Source organism: Tiliqua scincoides, chromosome 7, assembly GCF_035046505.1.
Source record: "Tiliqua scincoides isolate rTilSci1 chromosome 7, rTilSci1.hap2, whole genome shotgun sequence".
NCBI lineage: Eukaryota > Metazoa > Chordata > Lepidosauria > Squamata > Scincidae > Tiliqua > Tiliqua scincoides.
This window is the reverse complement of record NC_089827.1, coordinates 2,197,501-2,221,121: the sequence shown is the minus strand read 5'-3', so window position 1 is coordinate 2,221,121 and position 23,621 is coordinate 2,197,501. Positions and strand designations below refer to the sequence as shown.

Here is a 23,621-nt window from a genome sequence, read left to right as displayed (position 1 = left end):
CAGTGAGGCTCTCTGCAAAACTTAGCGCTTTGTACCTGCGATGAGGCTCCCTGCAAAACCTTGCACCCCCTCTAGCTACGCCCCCGTGTAGTGGCAATTCTAAGGTTTTCTGGAGGAAATGGATTTCTAAGACCCTCTTCAGGCCAAGAGTTGGGACAGAGATAGTCTTGGTTGTCTTGGCAGATAAACTACATGAGGAACTAGACATGGGCAGTGTGTCTCTGTTAGGCAGGAGGTCTGGTCTAGAGGGTAGAGCCTCCATTTGCCTGAAGATAACATCCGAAGGTCGCCAGTTCGAGGCCACCGGCACCGTGAATGGCGAGACCTTGAAGCAGCTGACAAGCTGAGCCAAGTTATTCCACCTGCTCTGCGCGTGGGAGGATGGAGGCCAGAATGTGAAACCAGATCCGAAAGAAACATCTGAATGTTGTGGTTCTTGGAAGATAGAACCTTCTTTCAATTGTAAAAATCCCTACGGGGATTTAAATAGCCTGTCTATGTAAACCGCCTTGAATAAAGTCTTGAATAAAGACCAAGAAAGGCAGTATATAAATACCTGTATTCTTATTATTATTCTTTTGGACCTCTGAAGCACGGTGCAGCATTACAAGGGAGGTCTGACCAATGAAGCAGTGAGTGGAATTATCACATCTCATGAACTGGACTCTTTGCCCTACCAAGACTCCTAGATTGTTTTCACACATGCAGCTGTGGAGCCAGGTTTTCCCCATCCCACACCACTTGTGCATCTGATTTACTTGTTCCTATATGCAAGACTTTCCTTTGCCTCCACTGAACATCTTCTTTGCATGGACCTGCTTGCTGATCATTCAAACTCCCTTCCAAAGCATTAGCTATCCTTCCCCCAACTTCATGTCATCTGCAAATTTGATAAGCACCCCCTCTACCCCCTTATCCAGATCATTTATAAAAATGCTGAATAGCAACAGAGCCCTGTGGTGCTCTGCTTGATATGTCTCTCCAGGTTGATATGGAACCACTGAGAAGCACTTGCTGGGAACAATTTTTCAGCAGCTGTGAATTCATCTAATAGTAGTAGCAGTAATCTCAGACAAGCAGAGGTGAGGAAAAAAAGTTACATGACACCTTGGAACATCAAACTCATCCTCACTTCAGAGCACTTGCTCCACAGGTACCACTAATGCTCTCCATTCATGCACAAGGAGAAGAGGAAGCAATAATCCTGCAGACTGCTAGAGAACCATCACCATCACTTCAACATTCTTTAGCTGACAAGAGCTAAGAGAGATTGGGAATCACTATTATGCCTATTCTGAACAAACCACAGTAGTCCCAGAAGGGGAAAAAAATATCAGCCACCGATGATTGAGAGGAAATGGGGGCAGAACAAGATACTGGCAAATCAGATGCTCCCCCCAGGAACCAAAGCTAAACTGGCAGAGGAAATGGTATGTGTGGCCTTCTTTGAGTGTTGTTATCTGCCCATTACTTCACACGTACAACCACCAGGACGTGGTTAGCTCAACAGGGCACTTCTGTCAGTGACTTCTGTGTCAACTGGTGTCTGACCAGTGTCAACTGGTCACTGAACACGTCTGCCACATAGTCAAGCTGCCCAAAGGCCAGGAAATGAAGTCAGATGACATCCACTTTAGGCTGCTGGATGATGCTAAGAGAGAAGAATCAGACACTCCATCTGCCACTGAGCTGCACAGTTTGTGGAAGACAAGAAAAATGACCATGATGATCGCCTTCTCCTATGTTGCAAAGAGCTGTATTTAGAGAAGACTGGTTTCTGCTACTGCCCATTATGGCTTCAATCCTATGTACAGCATCTTATGAAATACTAGGAGTAAGACCCATTGAACACAGTGGGAATTGCTTTTGAGTAGACCCACATAGGATTGTGCTATAAGTTGCTGGCTGCTTCAGTAAATGCACTGTTAGCAGTCTCTTATATTTTTCTTTTTCTTTTAGTATACATCTAAAACAGAAAAATTAAAACAGCTTTACAACAAAAACTATCATTTATTATTATTTTTTAAATCACAATACTACAGAGATCACAGACATTTACAATGATTCAGACCAATACAATGCAGACCTCCACCCGACACGGAGCCTTGTACACCCTTGGGCAGGAGGTCTGGTCTAGAGGGTAGAGCCTCCGTTTGCCTGAAGACAACATTCGCAGGTCGCCAGTTCGAGGCCACCGGCACCGTGAATGGTGAGACCTTGAAGCAGCTGACAAGCTGAGCCGAGTTATTCCACCTGCTCTTTGGTGTGAGCGAAGAAGCGTCTTGGCTGCCCTCCATGTGAGAGAGGAAGGAGCTGCTTGTCAGCTTGCGTGGGAGGAAACTGGAGGCCAGAATGTGATACCAGATCAGAAAGATCCACCTGAAATGTTGTGGTTCTTGAAAGATAGAACCTTTCAATTGTAAAAATCCCTACGGGGATTTAGAACAGCCTGCCTTTGTAAACCGCCTTGAATAAAGTCTGAGGAGAAATCTGACGACCAAGAAAGGCGATATATAAATACCTGTATTATTATTATTACCACCACCCCATTGCGGGCCTACTCCCTTTACCTGGGGGAAGGGGACAAAAGTCCCCTTTTCCCGAGGGGCCGCCCGCAGCTGCCGTGGGTATGCAGCCATTTTTAGTGCCACTGCAGCCGTGTGTCCAGGGCAGCTCAGGACTGGGCTCTGAATTATTTAAATATTTAAATCATTTAAATAACAAAATTTAAATAACTAAACAAAAGTAGCACTGCTTTTTCTGGTTACAAAAACTTTGAAAATGTTAACAATAAATGTCGTTTACTGTTGTAAACAACAATAAACGTCTCACACACACACACGTCTATATGAATTTCAAGGTTCCTTCCAACTTTAACATTCTATAATCCAATGCCATCATTTTTAATTGTATCTTGAAAAGTGCATCCCTCCACTCAAATGCAGCTGCACCAACAGAGCATGTACTACATCAAGGGGGGGCAGTTAGAAAGGTCTCCTTGGGGTAAGTACGGTAGATTTCATATCTGAAAAAGTGTAAAAATGTGCTCAAGTGAGGCAGTGTTCTCTTTACTGTTAAAAAGATGTTAAATAAATAAATGCAACAGACAACAATATTTCAGAGGTTCAGCCACAGGTTACGTCCACACAGGACAGTACTATCTTCAAGACTACATACGAAGGAGATACAGCCCCCCAAATCTACATACTCTCATTCTCTCTCTCAAAAACGCAAATGCGTATTAACTTAAATATAACAACAAACTGTGTGTACACTGCACATGGAGTGGTTATCCTCCAGAACTTGGGCAGTGTTGGTAAGATGTTCAGCAATACTTTGTAGCAGAGTATGAACAAGACACATGTTCACCCTCAATTTGAATTCTTTGCTCCTCTGATCAACGTGCACTGTTCTTAAATCTGCTCGGGGATCCTGATACAGGATTTGTTCTTGCATTGCTTTCCAGCAGAACTGCAAAAAAATATAGATATAGAGGACCAAAAAAATTACTAGTACTACTGAACCATTAAATCCATAGTAAACAACACAGTTTTCTAAATCAAAATGAAATGGAAACTATATACCTCTTAAACGCTTAAACTCTGCTGATTGCCTGTGTGTATTCATCAGCAGGAGACGTTGCTACTTTATTTTCACAGGACCCTACCATTGCCAAGCTTCAAGATTTTCCTCCTGACATTCTTCTGGCGAAGGACATAATAGAACAGGAGGATCTGACTCTTCCTTTCGCTTCTCATTTGAAGAATATGCTAGTGCGGCAGTTGGATTCTCAGCCATCACCTGTCACTGAACGAAAAGAAAGAAAATGCACATTTACTGTAAAGTTGATATGAATATAATAAGCGAAGCACACACAGTAAGTCGAGCACATTAAATTAACCACGGTGGTTAATCACAGCCAACCTATTTTATCAATATACATTCAAGAAGAATTAATTATAACTTACTATTGTCCAATTACTATATTATATTCTTGTATTGTTATAATCTGTTAACCCAAATCGAACAATATATAACTAGAGGTATTTGAAAATGGTGTTATTTTTGGAAAATTTGTTGAATTAAAATGCAAAATGTGGCATTTTGTGATTTCATTTAGCTATCAACAACAACAAACATCTCTACATACAACACAGTCTTTTTTGGTCATATTTGTCACAGATGTTTCCTCCTGAAGAACTCTTTAAAAAAAAGCATTAGGAACTCTTGTAAAATGAGTGAGTAGAGAGAGAGAGAGAGAGAGAGAGAGAGAGAGAGAGAGAGAGAGAGAGACAGACAGACAGACAGACAGACAGACAGACAGAGGGAGATGAAAGAAGGGGGTGTCAGGCCATCCTCCCCCTGCCTTGATTCAGACACATCTCTAAACAAATGGCTTAAGCCAGCACATTTGCAACAATGAATTTGACTGCTTTTGCTTTGGCCCATATTTAGCTGTCAATCCCACCCCCAGGTCACCTGTTCTACATGCAAACGGCATAGAAAGAGTACCTCAATGAGTTCTGTCCAACGTGGTCCAGACACTGTGCGGCGCAAGCACTTTCAATTCCAGCAGGGAACAGACCCAGTGTGGCGACTTGAAGCGGCAAGTGAGGTGCAGGGTCTGGTATCCTTATGATGATTCATTTGTCTAAGGAGAGCTGTGAGTGTTTGCACCGGGGCTCAATCAACAAGTATGTAGCATGTGACATCAGTCAGATTGCAAGACAGACTTAACATGATGTGAGATGCGTGTAGAGCAGTACCCCTGCCCTTCTGCCCTACAATTCCCAACATGCATGCACAAAATGGCACAGGTTTTTCTCATTTTGGTTGGTTTTAGGTTGGAGCACTGAAATGAAGTTTGCCCATTTTTCCTGAAGTTGGTTGGATGAATGAAGAATCTCTTACAGGGGAGACTCAGCGGGTCCGCCCATTTCTAGTTTCCACGGAGCAGGGAGTAGTGTACCATTAACATCAATACCCTGTGTCTACCCAAAAGAGCATGCTACTGTACCTTTCAAACATGCCAATGTCAAAGAGGCACATCTGAAGCTTCCGAGGGATTCTGCCTTAAATTAAAACATTCTTAAAAAGGAAAAGTGACAAAAAACATCAAAAAAGTAGACAATGCTGTCATTCACTATTGTTTTTCTTACTTTTAAAATTAAACATGGAATCATTCACCTTTTGTTTAACAAGATAATTCATGTGTCTTTGACTGGAAAGAAGACTTGAGCTATGACTAATGTGAAATGATTGTTTCTAAAAATTAATTTGTTATAAAACAATGAAAGGTAAAATTGAGTAAGTTTTATCTTCCTAACTAGCGAAGGCAAAATAGAACAAGCAGAGAATACCATTAATTAATGCTGAATATCTGGAGCAGTTTTTTCCACTCTGCCAAAAGATAATATCACCACCGACATGGAGGGAAGTGGGAAGGAGGGCAATTAAAAAAGCTCATCAATGCAACAGTAAAACATACCCAAAAAGACCATGATAATTTCATTTCAGTCAATAACTTTGGGTCCTCTGAACACAGGAGGTGAACTCTCAGTTTAACACCCACAATTGGAACTAGTAAAACAGCCACAGACTGGAGAGGGTACAGGAATTTGCTAGAACTCAGGGAACTGGGAGGCACAGTGGAGGATATCCAGGGGAATAAGTGAGTCCCCTGCTGGGCTGTGCAGGGGCAAAGGGGAGGGTGGGGACAGGGAGGGGATGGAAAGGGGTGAGGGAAGCAGTGACACAGGTGAACCGATCAGGCCCAAGAGCAGGGCAGGATTCCCAGCACAGGCACACTCTGTGCCCTATTCCCCTGAACCTTATCCACCAACACCGGTGCATGTGGACTTGTGCCAACCTATTGCGCAGGCTGGGGCTTTCTCTGGTCTAAGGGGATGATGTCCCCTCTCCCCAAGGAGACCTCCAGCCTGCAAAATTCCCCATGCAGGTTGCAGCACTGGCCCCGCTGTATGAGAATTTGCACTGGATTGGGCTGCAAGTCAACTATCCAATCTGAGAAACCCTGCCCAGTCTGAATCAAACCAAGCCAAGAACAACCAACGTGAGAGACTCATCATGGTCTGCACGGTGGGGATTTCCTGGCATTAACAGAATTTTTTATGATTAACCTCTGTGACTGCACAGCTCAAAGAACTTAACAGATTTCCACGAATCTACTGCAAAGGCCAACATCCAGAATGAACTAAGACTGAAGAATGCAGGATATGCATATAATGTACATATTTAAAATTCACAAGGAAAGTATAAATAGTATATACTTTTCAATTAAGTATCTCACATAAGGCATTCATTTTTCTCCCCTTCGAATATACCCGAAGTAATTAGACCATATGGACTAGCTGCCTGCCAACTTTTTTTCTTTTTTCTAATTAAAAGCTGGTTTGAATTAACCGAGCAAAAAAAATTCTTTTGAAACCATTAAAACATGTATGCCTGTACGCATATACTCACACTTTTACTCACAATACTCACACTTTTAACAATAATAAAAGTTAAAATTATCTCAGAAAAAAACAACAACCAAAAAAGCCTTAGCTGACACTTTCAATTTCTACCTGAAATTAACTGGAAATACTTGCACGTTAAATTTATCCATAAAGATTATACAAGCATGTCATTTAAGGAAAAAAAAAACTCATGCATAAAGAGTCAGACCTGCACAATTTGAGATCCATCAAGCTAAATGTAGCCTGCATTAGCCTATTAGACGAGCACAGTGATTCTCTAAATTTTTAGAGGATGTTGATGAGCCCTCAAGGAGTTCATGTTCAGATTCAGGTTCATAAAATTCATAGAATGTATGGTGAAGAGGGTTCCTTGGAACCTAACCCCATTTTCCCCATAGGCTCAATGATTCAGTATCTGCTAATTCAGTATCCACTAGACTGACTGTATCTAATCAAGTCTGGGTTTTTCATCTGCTGAGAAATTATGCGTGAAGTTGTGCTAAACATCTATCTCATGGTGTATCACCACTGTTACAACATTTCCCTCTTTTTGTTACACCAAAGCATGTACCTCATTCAGGCAGTTCCAACTGGCTTCAGATGTTTGATAAGGGCTAATCTGCAGGTTGACCTTCTTCCTGGTCACTTTCCCAGCTCTCCAACACTGAAGACATTTTTTGCTCTGAATTGGTGCCATTACAGCCATTTGCCCCGCTTGTATAACCTATAATGGACATTTCCTCCATCGATCTGTCCAATCCTGTTTGAAAGGCATCTAGCCAGACACCACCATCACATCCTGTGGCAAGGAGCTCCACAGACTAATTACACGCCGAGTAAAGAAATATTTTCTTTTGTCTGTTCTGACTCTCCCGATTTTAATGAATGTCCTCTGGTTCTGGTGTTGTATGAGAGGGAAAAGAACATCCCTCAATCCACTTAAATGAGGCATAAAATGTCAACCCTACTCTTCTATACAAATGAAATGCGAGTTCCATGCTGAAATTAATATTTTTGACACGTTGATCAATGCTGCCTTAAAAAAAAGATCTTGCTATTCTTAATTAAGCAGATATCACATTCAGCTTCTATTTACCAAACACCTGAAATAAAATATCTTCCCTAACCTTGGGTGCCCTTAGGGGAGAAAAGCAGAATATAAATCTAATAAATAAATCTAATAAATAAAACATCTAAAAATGGCTGTAGCCTCCCCAAACTTAAGATTCCCACCTTAAAGGTCACCAGAAATACTATAGTTAGTCAGGACAATTTGGCTGAATTGGGCCCCCTGCTTTGGAGAAAGTCCACCCTGTGTTTGGATGGCCCAAAATGGGCCACTGGAAGCAAGTTGGCAGTGATGTCATCATGCCACTGGCAATTACTTTTGGGTGCCGCACTGCACATGCTGCAACTTCAGTGCTCAACTTGCTGCATGGCGAGTGGGGGACCATGGGGAAGGTGGGGCCGATGCTCCGAATTGGGCCCTGACACTCCTGGGGCAGTCCCTACTCACAGTAGATTTACACATGAGTAACAGGTGCCAAGAAGTATGCAACAGAAAAATTACTATTGAAAAAGATTTATGTCCCTTTTTTGCTTGGCTTCCAAGTTACAGCTCTGTATTGGACTGATGTATCACAGATACAAAATTAACTTGGAACAGGGAACTCAAGTACAGCAGGGGGGTCTGCAGAAAATACAAACAATTTGGATATTGGAGATAAATGGGTGCATTTCAAGTGCAAAGTGGTTTTAAATTTAGATAAATGCACAACAATCAGCAGGAGGGGGGCATAAACCACAAGTGGGTGAATGCCAGTTTTCATTTTAAAAAAATCCCAATGCATTTTCACAGTTTATTCACACTATGAGAATTCACACAGAGGTACGTGCATTAGGTCTGACAACTTCTTTCCTAACGTGACTTGTAAAAAAAATACATAAACACCTTTTTTTAAAAAAAGGTAAATTGTCTCAAATTTTTATCATATGTTTATAAAATCTTCCCAGACATCAAATCAAAATTGTACACACCTTGTTCATTCATGCCCAGCACTGGGTATACTTTAAATTTGCACAAAGAAAAAGCTGTATTCTGCACCCTACAGAGATTAACCATACATCTATTTTTTTTCTGATTTTGCTAGAGGAGAAAGAAGGCAGGGGAGGTCCTGGAAGCATTGCCCTGAGACTACTGGAAGATGCACTCAGCCACAATTGCAGCACTGGATTTCATCAGTCACTCCACACACATACTTTCAAGTTTATTTTTGCAGCCATTTAGTACCAGAAATTCTATTTTTAAAAGAATGAAAATTTCATCATATCAGAGACCGGAATTCTGCACTTAGGACACATCTCTCACTTTCTCTAGGCTTGCATGGAATGACAGAATGCACACAAACAATCCTGTTCATACGAGTCATTTTCTGAACTGCTTGATCATTCAACTGTGGAAATTCTGTACGTGCCCATCCCAGTTGTGTATCTAGGTTGTGCATATTCCTGGAGTAGCAAACACCAGTGTTGGCTACTCTTAGAGCAGGCCTAGTCATCCTCCTTCCTTCAAGAAATTCACAGGTGACTAGAGAATTTCCATTTCCCCCTTTAAGCTACAACCTTAGGGGTGCTAAAAAGCCAAACCTTCCAAACTGGGAACCCATCACCAATGAGCCAGTACATGCCAAATCTCCCTGTGGCAGTAGAAGCATTCATAGGTCTTGCAAACATAGCCTTGTAGTAAGCAATGGTGCCTGTCTTATAATGTGTAGTAAACCTACCAGGTGGTTATCTGCCCTATTTCCTCAAGCGGAGATGTCTCTCAGAAAACCTCCACAGGAAGCTTGTCTGAACAAGCTTGTGTCTCCACCAAAACCCTCCTCAACACAGCCACCTGGCCTCCCAGATATCCTGGTGGACAACTTGCTGGGATGATGCTACCAGTAGGTGGATCCATCATGAGCTGACAGCCCGAAGAGAGCACTTTTCAATGGTCCCTCATTGACCTCGAGGAAAGTGGCATGTAGGGTGCCTCAAGGTTCTGTCTTGGGCCCGGTCTCTTCCCTTGAGTCCATAGGTCAGTTGTATTTCTTGGCCTTTCAGCCCTACTGTTTCCAATTTGTTTTCCTCTATCCCCACGTACACACAAAATGTAATTGTCAACCAAGGATAACACTCCATATATATGATGAAGTGCTCTCTAGGCCATGAAAGCTTCTGTTGTAATAAATCTGTTCATCTTTTAAGGCACCACAAGACTCTTCATTGCATTTGCTGTAACAGACTTTCAGCCTAGCCCTATGCATGTCTACTCAGAGGTAAATTCCATTATTTGAAGCTTACCTCCAGAAAAGTACATATAGGATTGCAGCCTAACATAGTTACACGTCGGGAATTTACTGTGTGGTCACTGTCCCTTGACTACTGAAATCAGACAAGATAACAAAATATATAGAGGCTGATATTCCATTTTCACAAATGAAGAACAAGAAGCATCCATATTGATCAATATTTTTATGTTTTTTCAAATGCTTACCAAGGGGATCCATATATCCGGAAGCCTCTGATTGTCACTTCTGAGTCTTGCAAATAGATGCAGTTTGTTAAGAGAGACTGTACATTTTCATAGCTCTCAGGCTTCAGCTTGGATACGGAAGGGAAATAGTAAAAGTCCTGCTTAATTAAGTCAGCCATGAACTCTTGATCAAACGTTAGTTCGTGATTCCCTGCTATCACAATCTTATATTCATACGGTAAACTACCTAGGAGGAGAGGAGAAAAAAAACGCACACAATAAAACTCAAAGCTTATTACACTTCTGATTAAAAGGAACACAATAAATGATACATAATTATTCCAACTATATGAAAGATGCACCTAGACATTCCAAAAGAAAACTCAAAGTGAAACTCACAGCACACAGTATTGAGAAAAAGTATTTAAAAGCACTGTATTTAAATTGGTAACAGTCCTCAGCAAAATCCTTTAGATTGCTAAAAACACCAAAGTTGCACTTGCAGAAAGCAGAAAAGCCTTTGTTAGCCACATTTCAGCCTGTCTTACAACCTGAACCTACCTATCCACACTCAGACTCTACCCAGGTTAAAATGTTAATTTAAAAACTCCATCAAAACCACTCATTTATCTGAATTTGAATGCACTACATTTTGAAATGATAGCCAACACATCCAGTTATAAGGTAATCTGCCTTATGGCACCATTATAATGATGTCAACCTCTTATGTTGCTATTCTTTTCTATACGATTTTTGGCTAAAGAAAAGCAAGATTATTCAAAACACATTTTGAAATTTGAGCTGTATGGTCATTTGCAGTTTTAAAGTTACTGACATTATAGAGAACTTTAGCCCCCTTTCTACATATATCCAGACACAAATACAAGATGATAATATGATACATGCTATGCTATGTCTAGGAATTCATACATTTGGAATGGCTGATATTATATTGTCGACAAGCACGAAAGAAAACTTTTGCTAGATTTTTGTCAACGATGTCACTTCCATTGTCACATTCAAAATGTTTTCCAAATTATCTAAGCCAGTGTTCTTCAAACATGTTTTTAACCACAATCCCATGCAATAATCTCACACACACAGTACTACCCTCATGACTGTATTCCTATGCGATGCGTGAAAGTGGCTGACATAAGAATAGCCTTGTTGGAAAAGGCCACAGGCCCATCTAGACCAGTTTTCTGAGGGCCCAATCCTGAAGAATGCGCGCAGGCTCACCGCTCAGGACTGTGTGTCTCACAAAGGCCCACTAGATGCCTCTGGGGGCAAACAAAGCAAGATACCTGTCTTCTGTTGCCACTCCCTTACACCTGGCATTCAGGCTCCCTCTAAACCAGGAGGTTGCATGCTGTCATAGTATCTTCTAACTTGTGATGGACTTTTCTTGCATAAATCTATCCATTCTCCTTTTAAAGGCCTCTAGTGCACCTGCCATTGCAATGTCCTATGGCGAGGAGTTCCACAGATTAATTACACACAGAGTAATGAAATATTTCCTTTTGTCTGTTGTCAGTCAATTTTATTGGCTGTCCCTTGGTTCTGGTGATGTGTGAGAGGGAAAAAGAACTTCGCTCTAGACATCTCATGCACAACTTTTGACATACAATATATGTAATAAACATGACATATAATGCAAAACAACAGGTAAGCTAATTTAAAGTTCTTGACTCAGTAGTCACGATGTACTAAATTTAAGGATACTTTTTTACAATTAGTCAAATATACAACAAATAAAATTAATCAATTTAAATGTTCCGTTCTCTGGGTCTGGACGCATTCAATATGTTGAGACACTGAGTGACTCATAAAAATTCTCTGTCTCTCTCAGATGCATTTAGTGTTACCTCATATAATTCTTCTTAACTTAAAATAGTTTTTCCATAACTAGGCAGGAGGTCTGGTCTAGAGGGTAGAGCCTCCATCTGCCTGAAGATAACATCCACAAGGTCACCAGTTCGAGGCCACCGGCACCGTGCGACCTTGAAGCAGCTGACAAGCTGAAGCCGAGCTATTCCATCTGCTCTGAGCGTGGGAGGATGGAGGCCAGGATGTGCGACCAGATCCGAAAGAAACATCTGAATGTTGTGGTTCTTGGAAGATAGAACCTTCTTTCAATTGTAAAAATCCCTATTTAATAAGGGATTTAAATAAAGCCTGCCTATGTAAACCACCTTGAATAAAGTCTTGAATAAAGACCAAGAAAGGCGGTATATAAATACCTGTTATTATTATTATCATTATTATTATTATGAAAGCTATCAATGAAAACACATAAATGGCACTAAGAACAAGTAATAGTATTAAAATAATTGTAAATAATATATTCTAATAAACAGACCAATCTTAACTTTCCAGTGCCGACGCAGTCGTGCCAAAGGGGTGTACGCTGCATCCTGGGCGGGGGCAGTCATGGAGGGCTCATTTGTCCCCTTATCTCGAGATTGCATTGCGGATCTATCGGTGCTGGAAAGTATGTTAGGATGGGGCTGAAAGTGAATAATGGACAACAACTTCTATTCCTGGTGCACTTTGCAAATATATTTGCAAACTCCAGCAGGAAATCAATACACTTATATCAATGTTATCAGTATATCAATATTTTTACTTGCAACCCAGTGAAAACCATCTCACAACCCAGTACTGGGTCATGGCCCATACCATGTGGAACACTGATCTAAACCACCCATCGACTAATAGTCCAGTCCTATATAACTCCCTGTGTGTTGATGCAGCAATGCCAACAAGGTACACACTGTATCCCATGGAGGAATCTCAGGCTCCAAAGGCTCTTCAGGGTAGAGGCACAGTCGTTCCATTACTCCAAGGTAAGCTCTCATCAGCCCGTTGGGTCTATTCAGACATGCACCAGTGATTTAGTGGGTGCAAGTCCAAGTGGACCCGCATCAGGGATATCGGCAGCATCACTGCTGCTAATACCTCCCCCTTTCTGGCCTCAATCTATCCTCCTCCCTGCCCCATCTCTGCCCCTTTCCTCCTCGGGCCACACAATGATGAGTCACATTTTGTAATAGTCATAAAGGGCATGACATTGCTGGGATGCTCATTCTGGCAATGTAAGGCATGAAAAGGATTGGGCAGGAAAGAAAAAACTGTAAGAGCTGCTTATTTATAGCGGTTGCTTCAGCTCATGTATTTATATCATGTTACTGACTGTGGGTGTTGCTTAAGCAAATTAGTCCAACGACACAGTAACATTTATTATAGTGGTGGGTAAAAGCACTATTGTAGTTATTAGCCTCCCAGTGTTTCAATTAGCAAATCTGCTTTGATGAGTTAGCAGTTGAGGTTGTTTTCTTCCAGTTCCCATACTGAGGGCCTCAATAAATCTATCCTACATACTAGAAAACAACCTGATCAGTTTCCTTCAATAAAATGTTCAGCAAACATCTGGCAAATACTTATCCTTACTCAAATGCATAAGCATTTGCTATTCAGTTGCTTTGATTCAGAGATCTGTCTACGTTTTCAGCTCACAAAAGGATCTCCGGCTTGCTTAGAATCTTTGGGGAGCTCAGAATCTTAGAAACAACCCTCCAAAGGACATGAATGCAGTGAGGGAACTCCTGTCCCTGAAGTAAATCACTTTAACTGGAGGAGTGGGCAGAACAGAATCCACCCATTTTTTTACTTTAGTGTCGTTGCACTAGCAGCGCACTGAGATGTGCAGAACTAATCCAAGAGGCCTCCCACGTAAACTGGTTGGTGGAGCACAGTCATACGATGTCGAGTTAAACCATGCGGAGTGCTTTTCCCATTTCAGAGTCCTTCAGAGCATTCATTAGCAATGGAAATTTGCTTCTGCATAGATCATTTTGGATTCTTTTCTACATTCGAAAGATAACATGCAATTTCCCATCACTTACGCCCAACATAACAGACATGGGAGAGCAATTTCCACAAGTATTTTGTTAAATTCTTCTGCGTTGGCAAGGTTATTATTTCCAGCAATTTTAGATTAATTTCAAGGGCCAGGACGCAAACAAAAAAAAGGTAACTATTTTCTGTGTGTCTGGGCAGGTTTTCCTTATCACCACCTTCACTTTGCAGCATGACTGACGTCCCATTTTTGAAAGGCAGGGGAAGTTTGAAAAGCAGTTTGTGGTGTGGGAAGGATGCCTGCTATTCAAAGAAAGCCAAAAGTCCCACTGGGTGCCACACTTCAGGCTTCCAACAATTTGTTCTTCAACTAACCAAATTTTAGCTTAAATCTGTGTGTGATTGAAGTATCTGACCTTCAGTACTCTTTGGCCCTAGTCTCGCCTCTCAGCTACCAACCGCTAACCAAGGCCTGGGGAGCAGAACCAAACTGTTCAGCCCAATGGCGTAGCTAGAGGGGGTGCAAAGCACTAAGTTTTGCAGAGCTTCACCGTACTGTGAAAGCGGCCCCCTCCCCTTAGGAGCCATTCCAGGTGGGGAGAGCAAAACTGAGGGGAAAGAAGGGAGGTGAATGCGCCCGTTTTGCTCCCCCTGCCCAGAACGGCTCCAAAGGGGAGGGGCCACTTGCACGCTGCAGTGAGGGTTCCTGCAAAATGTAAGGCTTTGCACCCCCTCTAGCTACGCCACTGGTTAAGCCTTGCACTCACCAATTGACCTGCATCTTAAAGGCACAATACATAACAAAAAGGATGTTTTTTTTTCTCTCCATGAAACTACCACTTTTACTTTTCTTTTATCATTCTTGCAGGGACACTGCCATTTGCTTTGCTAGAAATTCAGATCTTATTCCAAGGTTTGCTGCTAACATAAGAAGAGCCCTGCTGGATCAGATCAAAGCTTCCTGCTTCCCGCATCTCACAGCGGCCCACCAAATACCTCAAGGAGCACACAAGACAAGAGACCTGCATCCTGGGGCTGCACCCTTGCATCTGGCACTCAGAGACAGCCTACTTCTAAAAACAGGAGGTTGCACATAGTCATCATGGCTTGTAACCTGTGATGGACTTTTCTTCTAGACATCTGTGCAATCCCCTTTTAAAGGCATCTCGGCCAGATGCCACCTCTACATCCTGTGCTAGGTTTATCTGCTTGGAAAACATGGATAAATCCACAATCAAAGATTCTGAAAAGCACCAAGTGCTCATCCTGGTACATGAACAAACAAAAGATGATATGAGAGCATTAATTAATAATAAATAATTAATTGGCAATAATTATGGAGGCTTTGCAACCATTGCATAGTTGAGAAGCTGCAAGTTCACTACGTGCTATCGTTAATCGTAGAAAACTATTAACAACTCACAGGGCCACTACATAAGAGCATAAGAACATAAGAACAGCCCCACTGGATCAGGCCATAGGCCCATCTAGTCCAGCTTCCTGTATCTCACAGCGGCCCACCAAATGCCCCAGGGAGCACACCAGATAACAAGAGACCTGCAAGGCTTCCTGGGAATTGTAGTTTAAGAACATAAGAACAGCCCCACTGGATCAGGCCATAGGCCCATCTAGTCCAGCTTCCTGTATCTCACAGCGGCCCACCAAACGCCGCAGGGAGCACACCAGATAACAAGAGACCCGCAAGGCTTCCTGGGAATTGTAGTTAAGAACATAAGAACAGCCCCGCTGGACCAGGCCATAGGCCCATCTAGTCCAGCTTCCTGTATCTCACAGCGGCCCACCAAATGCCCCAGGGAGCACATCAGATAACAAGAGACCTGCATCCTGGTGCCCTCCCTTGCATCTGACATTTCTAAAATCAAGAGGCTGCACATACACATCACGGCTTGTAACCCATAATGGTTTTTTCCACCAGAAACTTGTCCAATCCCCTTTTAAAGGCATCCAGGCCAGATGCCATCACCATATCCTGTGGCAAGGAGTTCCACAGACCAACCACATGCTGAGTAAAGAAATATTTTCTTTTGTCTGTTCTAACTCTCCCAACACTCAATTTTAGTGGATGTCCCCAAACAAGGTCTATGCAAACTTTTGCAATCAGAGCATAGCTGAGAAATTTGGACAGGATTCCCCAAGCCGTTCTGGTGGACAAGCTGAAGGAATGTAGGCAAGATAATGTGACTGTCAGGGGGATGGGAGAAGCATATGCAGACTCTCAACAGCAGCTGCGCTGCGATTTTTGTAGGTAGTTTATTGAATATGTTTTAGTATTCTGTAAGAGCAGTGGCAATCATATAAATGCCCACTTAACGCTTTCTCTTTCTCATTTCAACCTTTTAGAATATTACAGTGAATGATACAGCAAAGACGGTATAACCGTCTTAGATTGCATTTTAAGCATCTCACTGACAGCTCTGTGTTTAAACACTTGGCTGATGCCTGGGAAATTTGCATTAACCCTCAAAACGAAGACACCTACTTAAGCCATCTACAAACGGATGTATCTAAGCATCACTGAAACATAAAAGGCAGCAATTAAATCAAACATTAAAATATCAGATAAATACTCTGTACTCTAGTACCAACATTAACATAAAAGGGGGGTGGAACTCCTGTATGCTAGGGGCAAAAACTGTCTTTACACAAAAATACAGTTCCATCCTGACCCTAAACCAATTTACTTGAAAGACGGTCTAGAAGATTTCAAAAAAACTCATTTTCAAGAGTGTGCAATTTGGACAACAGCTTTCCAGAACTTGCTACATTTATAGCAGACAGACAAGTGTTTTTACCAGGAAAACTAGCTAGCCTCCTCTCCAAAGATCTGCAGATGTACAAGCCCCACTTCCATTCAGAATTGCCTATTATAGGTCTGCAGGTGACAAAGGATGGGGGCAGGATGTTGTTTTGCCCGAACTGTTATTCAGTTATAAACATCTGCTTCAAAATAAATAAAAGCAAGCCTGGGGCTACACATTTGCTCTCTCTGTTTTTCCTGTGGCATTGACGTGGGCAAACATTAGATGCTGGGAAGCATAAAGATAGCTGGGTGAGACCCACCTCCTCAATTTAAAAATCAGCTGTCTTTTTATGTCAACTGAAAAGTAATTGAAGATTGGCTTTCCTTCTGATTTTCACAAGATTTCAAAGTGTCCTGGCAGCCTGATTCCCCACAATTCCCCACGTGGAGATGCAGTGGCACTAATGCGGCGTCCAATATATCCCACAGGGGAGTTTCAGCATGTTGAGGCCTCCTCAGAGCAAGGAAACATTTGTTCCCTTGCCCCAGAGTAAGCCTCAGCTCTGTAGTGGGTCAACTCAGACCTGCGCCAATGACATCAGTGACTCAAGTCCTCATTGACCCATGAAGATGAATCAGGACCTGGAAAGGGGTTAGGATTCGGTGGCTGCTACTGCTGAACCTGCCCCCTTCCTGGACTTGATTCATCCTCCACCCCACAGCATCTCCTCCCCATTTTGTCCCCACCCTGTCCCACCCCCTCCCAACCCTTGAGGTTGTCCTCTAGCCATCTTTATCCACAGTCTGTTAGTGCTGCATTTGCGATAGCCGCAGAGCACATGCTGGAGGCACACACATTCTGCCAGCATAACGCACCCAGAGGATAGGACTGTTAATCACTCTTCTCTATGCAAGACGACATCTGGGGACTTTTGTGCCCTAAGCACAGAGTCCCAGTTCTTCTAGCTGTCAGTCTAGTGTCATTCTAGTCATTCTTCATCATTTCTACTGTGATAAACCCAACATAAGAATTTGATTCAATGGACTGGCACTGGCCAGTAGCACTGGCCCTTCTTCACAGTACTAGAAGAGTGTTATAAGAAATTTCCTGGCATTATGATAAAAATACATGTGAGTCAGGAAAACAGCAAGAGGATGTTTTGCTTGATCTTAGCCAAAAGGCCAAGACGCTGCTGCAACACAAAGTATTAATGGGGCAAAGACACCATGCAGAATGGAAGTCCACCGCCAGCTTGTCTGCCTCAGCTGCTGCTCAGTGAAGCTGCTCACCTACTCATTCCAGCGAGGCCCCTCTGGCTTTGCAAACTCTATGACAGACAGTGGACCATTGCAGCTAGAACATAAGAAGAGCCCCACTGGATCAGGCCATAGGTCCATCTAGTCCAGCTTCCTGGATCTCACAGCGGCCCACCAAATGCCCCAGGGAGCACACCAGACAACAAGAGACCTGCAAGGCTTCCTGGGAATTGTAGTTAAGAACATAAGAACAGCCCCACTGGATCAGGCCATAGGCCCATCTAGTCCAGCTTCCTGTATCTCACAGCGGCCCACCAAATGCCCCAGGGAGCTCACCAGATAACATGCAAGGCTTCCTGGGAATTGTAGTTAAGAACATAAGAACAGCCCCACTGGATCAGGCCATAGGCCCATCTAGTCCAGCTTCCTGTATCTCACAGCGGCCCACCAAATGCCCCAGGGAGCACACCAGATAACCTGCAAGGCTTCCTGGGAATTGTAGTTAAGGACATAAGAACAGCCCCACTGGATCAGGCCATAGGCCCATCTAGTCCAGCTTCCTGTATCTCACAGCGGCCCACCAAATGCCCCAGGGAGCACACCAGATAACCTGCAAGGCTTCCTGGGAATTGTAGTTAAGAACATAAGAACAGCCCCACTGGGTCAGGCCAAAGGCCCATCTAGTCCAGCTTCCTGTATCTCACAGCGGCCCACCAAATGCCCCAGGGAGCACACCAGACAACAAGAGACCTGCAAGGCTTCCTGGGAATTGTAGTTAAGAACATAAGAACAGCCCCACTGGGTCAGGCCATAGGCCCATCTAGTCCAGCTTCCTGTATCTCACAGCGGCCCACCAAATGCCCCAGGGAGCACACCAGATAACAAGAGACCTGCAAGGCTTCCTGGGAATTGTAGTTAAGAACATAAGAACAGCCCCACTGGGTCAGGCCATAGGCCCATCTAGTCCAGCTTCCTGTATCTCACAGCAGCCCACCAAATGCCCCAGGGAGCACACCAGATAACAAGAGACCTGCAAGGCATCCTGGGAATTGTAGTTAAGAACATAAGAACAGCCCCACTGGCTCAGGCCAAAGGCCCATCTAGTCCAGCTTCCTGTATCTCACAGCGGCCCACCAAATGTCCCAGGAGCACACCAGATAACAAGAGACCTGCAAGGCATCCTGGGAATTGTAGTTTAAGGACATAAGAACAGCCCCACTGGATCAGGCCATAGGCCCATCTAGTCCAGCTTCCTGTATCTCACAGCGGCCCACCAAATGCCCCAGGGAGCACACCAGGTAACAAGAGACCTCGTCCTGGTGCCTTCCCTTGCATCTGGCGTTCTGACATAGCCCATTTCTGGGATTGGGCTGCTACTTCTGAGTAATACACTTCCACTGAGGATTGCACTGTCAGTTATTGAGACCTGAGGAAACTGAAAAGGTGATTGGAGGTGTACAATCTATTACTTAGTTGCTTGAACCTTGCCCATTTGGGTTTTTCACATCAAGGTGCAGGGACTGATGGCTTAAGATGAGTTCTGCAGCCACTCCTGAAAAATCTACATTCCTTATATTATTTTAGGTGCCAGGTAAAAATGCTATTATTTGACTGTTAAAGGTTTCGCAGTTTAATGCTAGCACACTTTAACTTTCTAAAAAAATTATGCTCTAGCGTTTTACGTTTCCATTATTTTAATAGCTTTATTTTGTTATATGTATGTTGCTCTGAAAAATTTGTAAGCTGAAGGTGTGGTATTAATTAAATTAATTAATCAAGCAAGCTAAGAGTGCTGAAAGTAAGTGTTGATATAGGGGGAGTCATACCAAATACAATCTGGCATAAGGCCGGAAAATGTGGGAGAGAAGAAAAACTCTTCCCATATGGTTTCGTTATTTCTTCAGACAAATTAGCAAGATTGTAGTCAAAGAGGGAGCTGGAGAAGGAAGGAGAGAAAAGACATGAGGGAGGGTTTACTCAAGACAAAGCATCCTTTCAAGGGACCCAGGGGTAGTTTTTATTTAGTATAAATAATTAAAGCTACAATTCTATACTCGTTTACAAAGTGATCCCACTGAATTCAACAGGACTTACTTTTGAGTACACATGTATAGGCTTGTTATGTCAGATACTAATTCAAACACTGAAGATTCCCTGTCAGATATTTAAAAATACATTCCAAGAAAGCAGCCTGCACTATCAAAGATAGCACAAATTAAATAGATAACACAGGCCAAAACACATTTTGCTTCCTTAAATGTTACACCAATTCCTGAGTATATTTGGGGTCATCTTGTTGGCATCCTTCAGTCTCGGAAGACTATGGTATTGCGCTCTGAATGGTGTTCTGGAACAGAGTGTCCTCTCCAGTGCGCGAAGCCTGGGTAAGGTAGATATGGAGGATAGGCTGTTACCCATGTAGCAAATCTCCCCTCTCCATGTCGCTGAAATGGTCCAATGGAAAGGCAGAAGCCAATACGGTTGGTGCCAGCGGCGTCGCAGGAGTTGCCAGAACGTGACTGTGTTCAGCCATGAACTGCCTCAGGGACTTGGCTCCGGATTTTGCCTCGAGGTTGACTCCTGAAGCCTTTTCCATAACTGGATGTAGCCACAAGGCAGTGGAGGTTTGGGATCAGAGTTTTTCTTCTCTCAGATAAGCTGCCTTCCCAGGTTAACGAGTTCCATCTACCTGGTGGTTGTTTAGTCGCCTCTTACGACAGGTACAGCCAAACTGAGGGCCTATTCTTATCCCCAGCCCCCAGGGGATATTTGGGGTGCCGATTCAAAAAAATGGCATTCGTTTTGCCCTATCATGTCTAGTTTTGGAGACACGGCATAGCCTCTTTAGTGAATGGTTAAAGCAGCTTCCTCATGAGGAAGCCTACACCATGGCTTCCTCATGAGGAAGCTGCTTGAACCATTCACCAATGAGGCTATACTATATCTCCAAAACTAGATGTGATAGGGCAAAACGGATGCCATTTTTGGAATCGGCACCCCAAAATCATATCAAACCACCAAAAAGTTTGGGAAAAACTTTTCTGACCATCAATTTTATAGGCCTGTGTAATATATAAAACAAATAAATTATGTTAGAGAGCCAACACAACAAATTTTTGTGTGATCAGATTGAAGACTGTGTAAGAACTTGCATCACAACTGTGCTATAGCACTATATTTCTCATATTTGGAGCTAGGTGAGCAATTTTAGTACAACATCACACAAGCTTCAGGTGCCTAAACTGAAAGCTTCTACATTAGCCCCAAACCTGAGAGCTCCCATTCAGAGAGTGGAGTAATTTCATCAGGAGATACCCAACAGGAATCTAATTGTACACCTTCTCCAGGATCCTTTTACCTTTGGGGTAGATGTTCCACTGCAAACAATGCATCATGACCCTTAACACTTATTCTGTCAGTTTATGGCCTGATACGTTAATTGCTAGTCATTCAGATGAAAAAGGTGTCTACACAGAAGTAAGCTCCAATGAGTTCAATGGAATTTATGCCCAGATAACAGCCCAATCCTATGCTGTCCAGAGCATGGGGCTGCAGCGGTGCCAAAAATGGCTGCCGCTGCATCCTGAACGTTAACTAGGAGAAAGGGTTGAGCAGTGAGGTGGCTAAGTTTGCAGATGACACCAAACTTTCCGGGTGGTGAAGACCAGAAGTGATTGTGAGGAACTCCAGAAGGATCTCTCCAAACTGGCAGAATGGGCAGCAAAATGCCACGTGCAAGGGAGGGCACCAGGATGCAGGTCTCTTGTTATCAGGTGTGCTCCCTGGGGCATTTGGTGGGCCACTGTGAGATACAGGAAGCTGGACTAGATGGGCCTATGGCCTGATCCAGTGGGGCTGTTCTTGTGTTCTTAAGCACTAGCAGCTCCTCTGGAGAAGGGAACTTTCATCCCCTTCCTCCAGGTAAGGCAAGTAGCCCCCTACCGAGGGTCACCGTAGAATCAAGAGCCTCCATGTCGGGCCAGTGGCCAAACACAGAGGCACATGATCCGGTGAACACTGAGAGACGGGGAATGAATACTTTGTCCTGTTTAATACTGCAAAAGAAAAAAATGCATGGCCTCTTACCACTACCTCTTACAGCTGAGAAGAACACAGTAGCAAGACTTTGAGCACAATCCCATCCAATTTTCCAACACCAATGTAGCTGCATTTCAGCCTTGAGGTAAGGGAACAAGCACCCCCTTACTTTGAGCAGGGCCTCTGTGACTGACCCCCACCACAGAAGATAGTGCACAGCGCATTGGCATGGCTGTGTCAGCACTGGAAAGTTGGATAGGACTGGGCCCATAATTCCCAAATGCATAGTTTTTACTCAGAGACAGTGCTGTGGCTTTATACATCGATGGAGTCTGCAATCCTGTATTCACTTTCCAAGGAGTAAGTCCCATGACACACAATGGGGCTTACTTCTAAGAAGACACGCATAGTATTGCGCTGTAAATGAAACACACTTCCAGAACTGTTTGTAACACTGTACTCACCTAACCACTCATTGAATTTTTTAACTTCACTAGGAAGTCCTAGTTCAGTAAAATCGCCAGCATGTATTAAAACATCTCCATACGGCATTTGGATTGGGTCTGTCCTGGAGTGAGTATCAGATATGCAGACAAACCGTGTGTATCCGGGAGGCTTGGGAGCGTCGTGGGGCACAGGATCCACCCTATATGAAAAGCATTGGGGCATAATTAGAAATCATTAACAATAAAACTGAATGCTCCATACTGTTTACATATTTACTTTGTGATTCCAATACACGATTCATGTTCACCACACAACCATCTGGAACACTCAAACAACAAGTAAACAATATGTGTTTCTACTCTCAGTATTTGCGGGGAAAAAATGTTTTATTTTTTTCAAATGCTTACTAATAAATGCCACTACTTTGCAAGAACCTGTAACTGAGAATGAATTCCCAAACTTATAACTTAGAGAACGCTATTGAACTTAGGAATATATATTTATAGGTTCTTTCTAACAGGATGAGTACAATTTGTCCAACTTTCAAAAATATAGTAATTAACAGGATTGGGCTGTCAGGGGAAGGAATTTACAACACCGGAAGAGGTTGCATTTTGGGAGCACTTTGCATTCCTCACTGGCTCCTGCTATGCCTGCTGGACTAAGTAAGGTAGCGACGGGGGCAGGGGAGGGGTAAAATTGGGCAGGGAGGGGCAGGAATGGGGATGGATCTGACAGCAAGGCACACATCGAATCCTAGCCCCTCTTTTAGCAGCCTTCCGCCCCCTTCCTTCTCCTTAGACTTGCACCAGCTACAGAATGGCACAGGTCTAAGGAGACCCATTGTGGAATGGGAGGCTTACAGAGGGATAAGGGGAAATAATTCCCCTTTCCTCTCCAAGGCCTCCTGATTCCCCCCCCCCCACTGGATACAGCACACTTCTTTCTGGCACAGCTGCATTGGTGGGGAGAAGACTGGACTGTGAATGAACAAACTGTTTTATTATTAAAACGTAATTAACTGAATCAATATGAGTAACATAATTAAACATTATGGCTTACAGGTAGTGATGATAGTTGGAGAAAGAACCATTTACATGATCCTCACAAGAGATGAGAAGGCCCAGAAAGAAACGATGGGAGAATTGGGCATTTTGGGAAACACTGAGAGAAAAAATTTTATAAAAGAGAAAATATTTTCAATGCGTGAAACGCTATTTTTTTTTTTTAAGGCAGGGTTTACAGTATTGCTATACCTGCCATT

General features: G+C 43.1%; 1 protein-coding gene across 1 annotated transcript in view; it reads right to left on the bottom strand.

The window, feature by feature from the left end:
* Positions 1 to 23,621, bottom strand: part of MPPED1 (metallophosphoesterase domain containing 1) — a 48,918-nt gene that overhangs the window by 16,680 nt on the left and 8,617 nt on the right. The window contains exons 2-3 of the mRNA XM_066634254.1: positions 22,375 to 22,556; positions 10,018 to 10,243 (exon numbers count right to left, since the gene is read on the bottom strand). Of these exons, the coding sequence (XP_066490351.1) occupies positions 10,018 to 10,243; positions 22,375 to 22,556 (408 nt within the window). The remainder of the gene's footprint in view (positions 1 to 10,017; positions 10,244 to 22,374; positions 22,557 to 23,621) is intronic.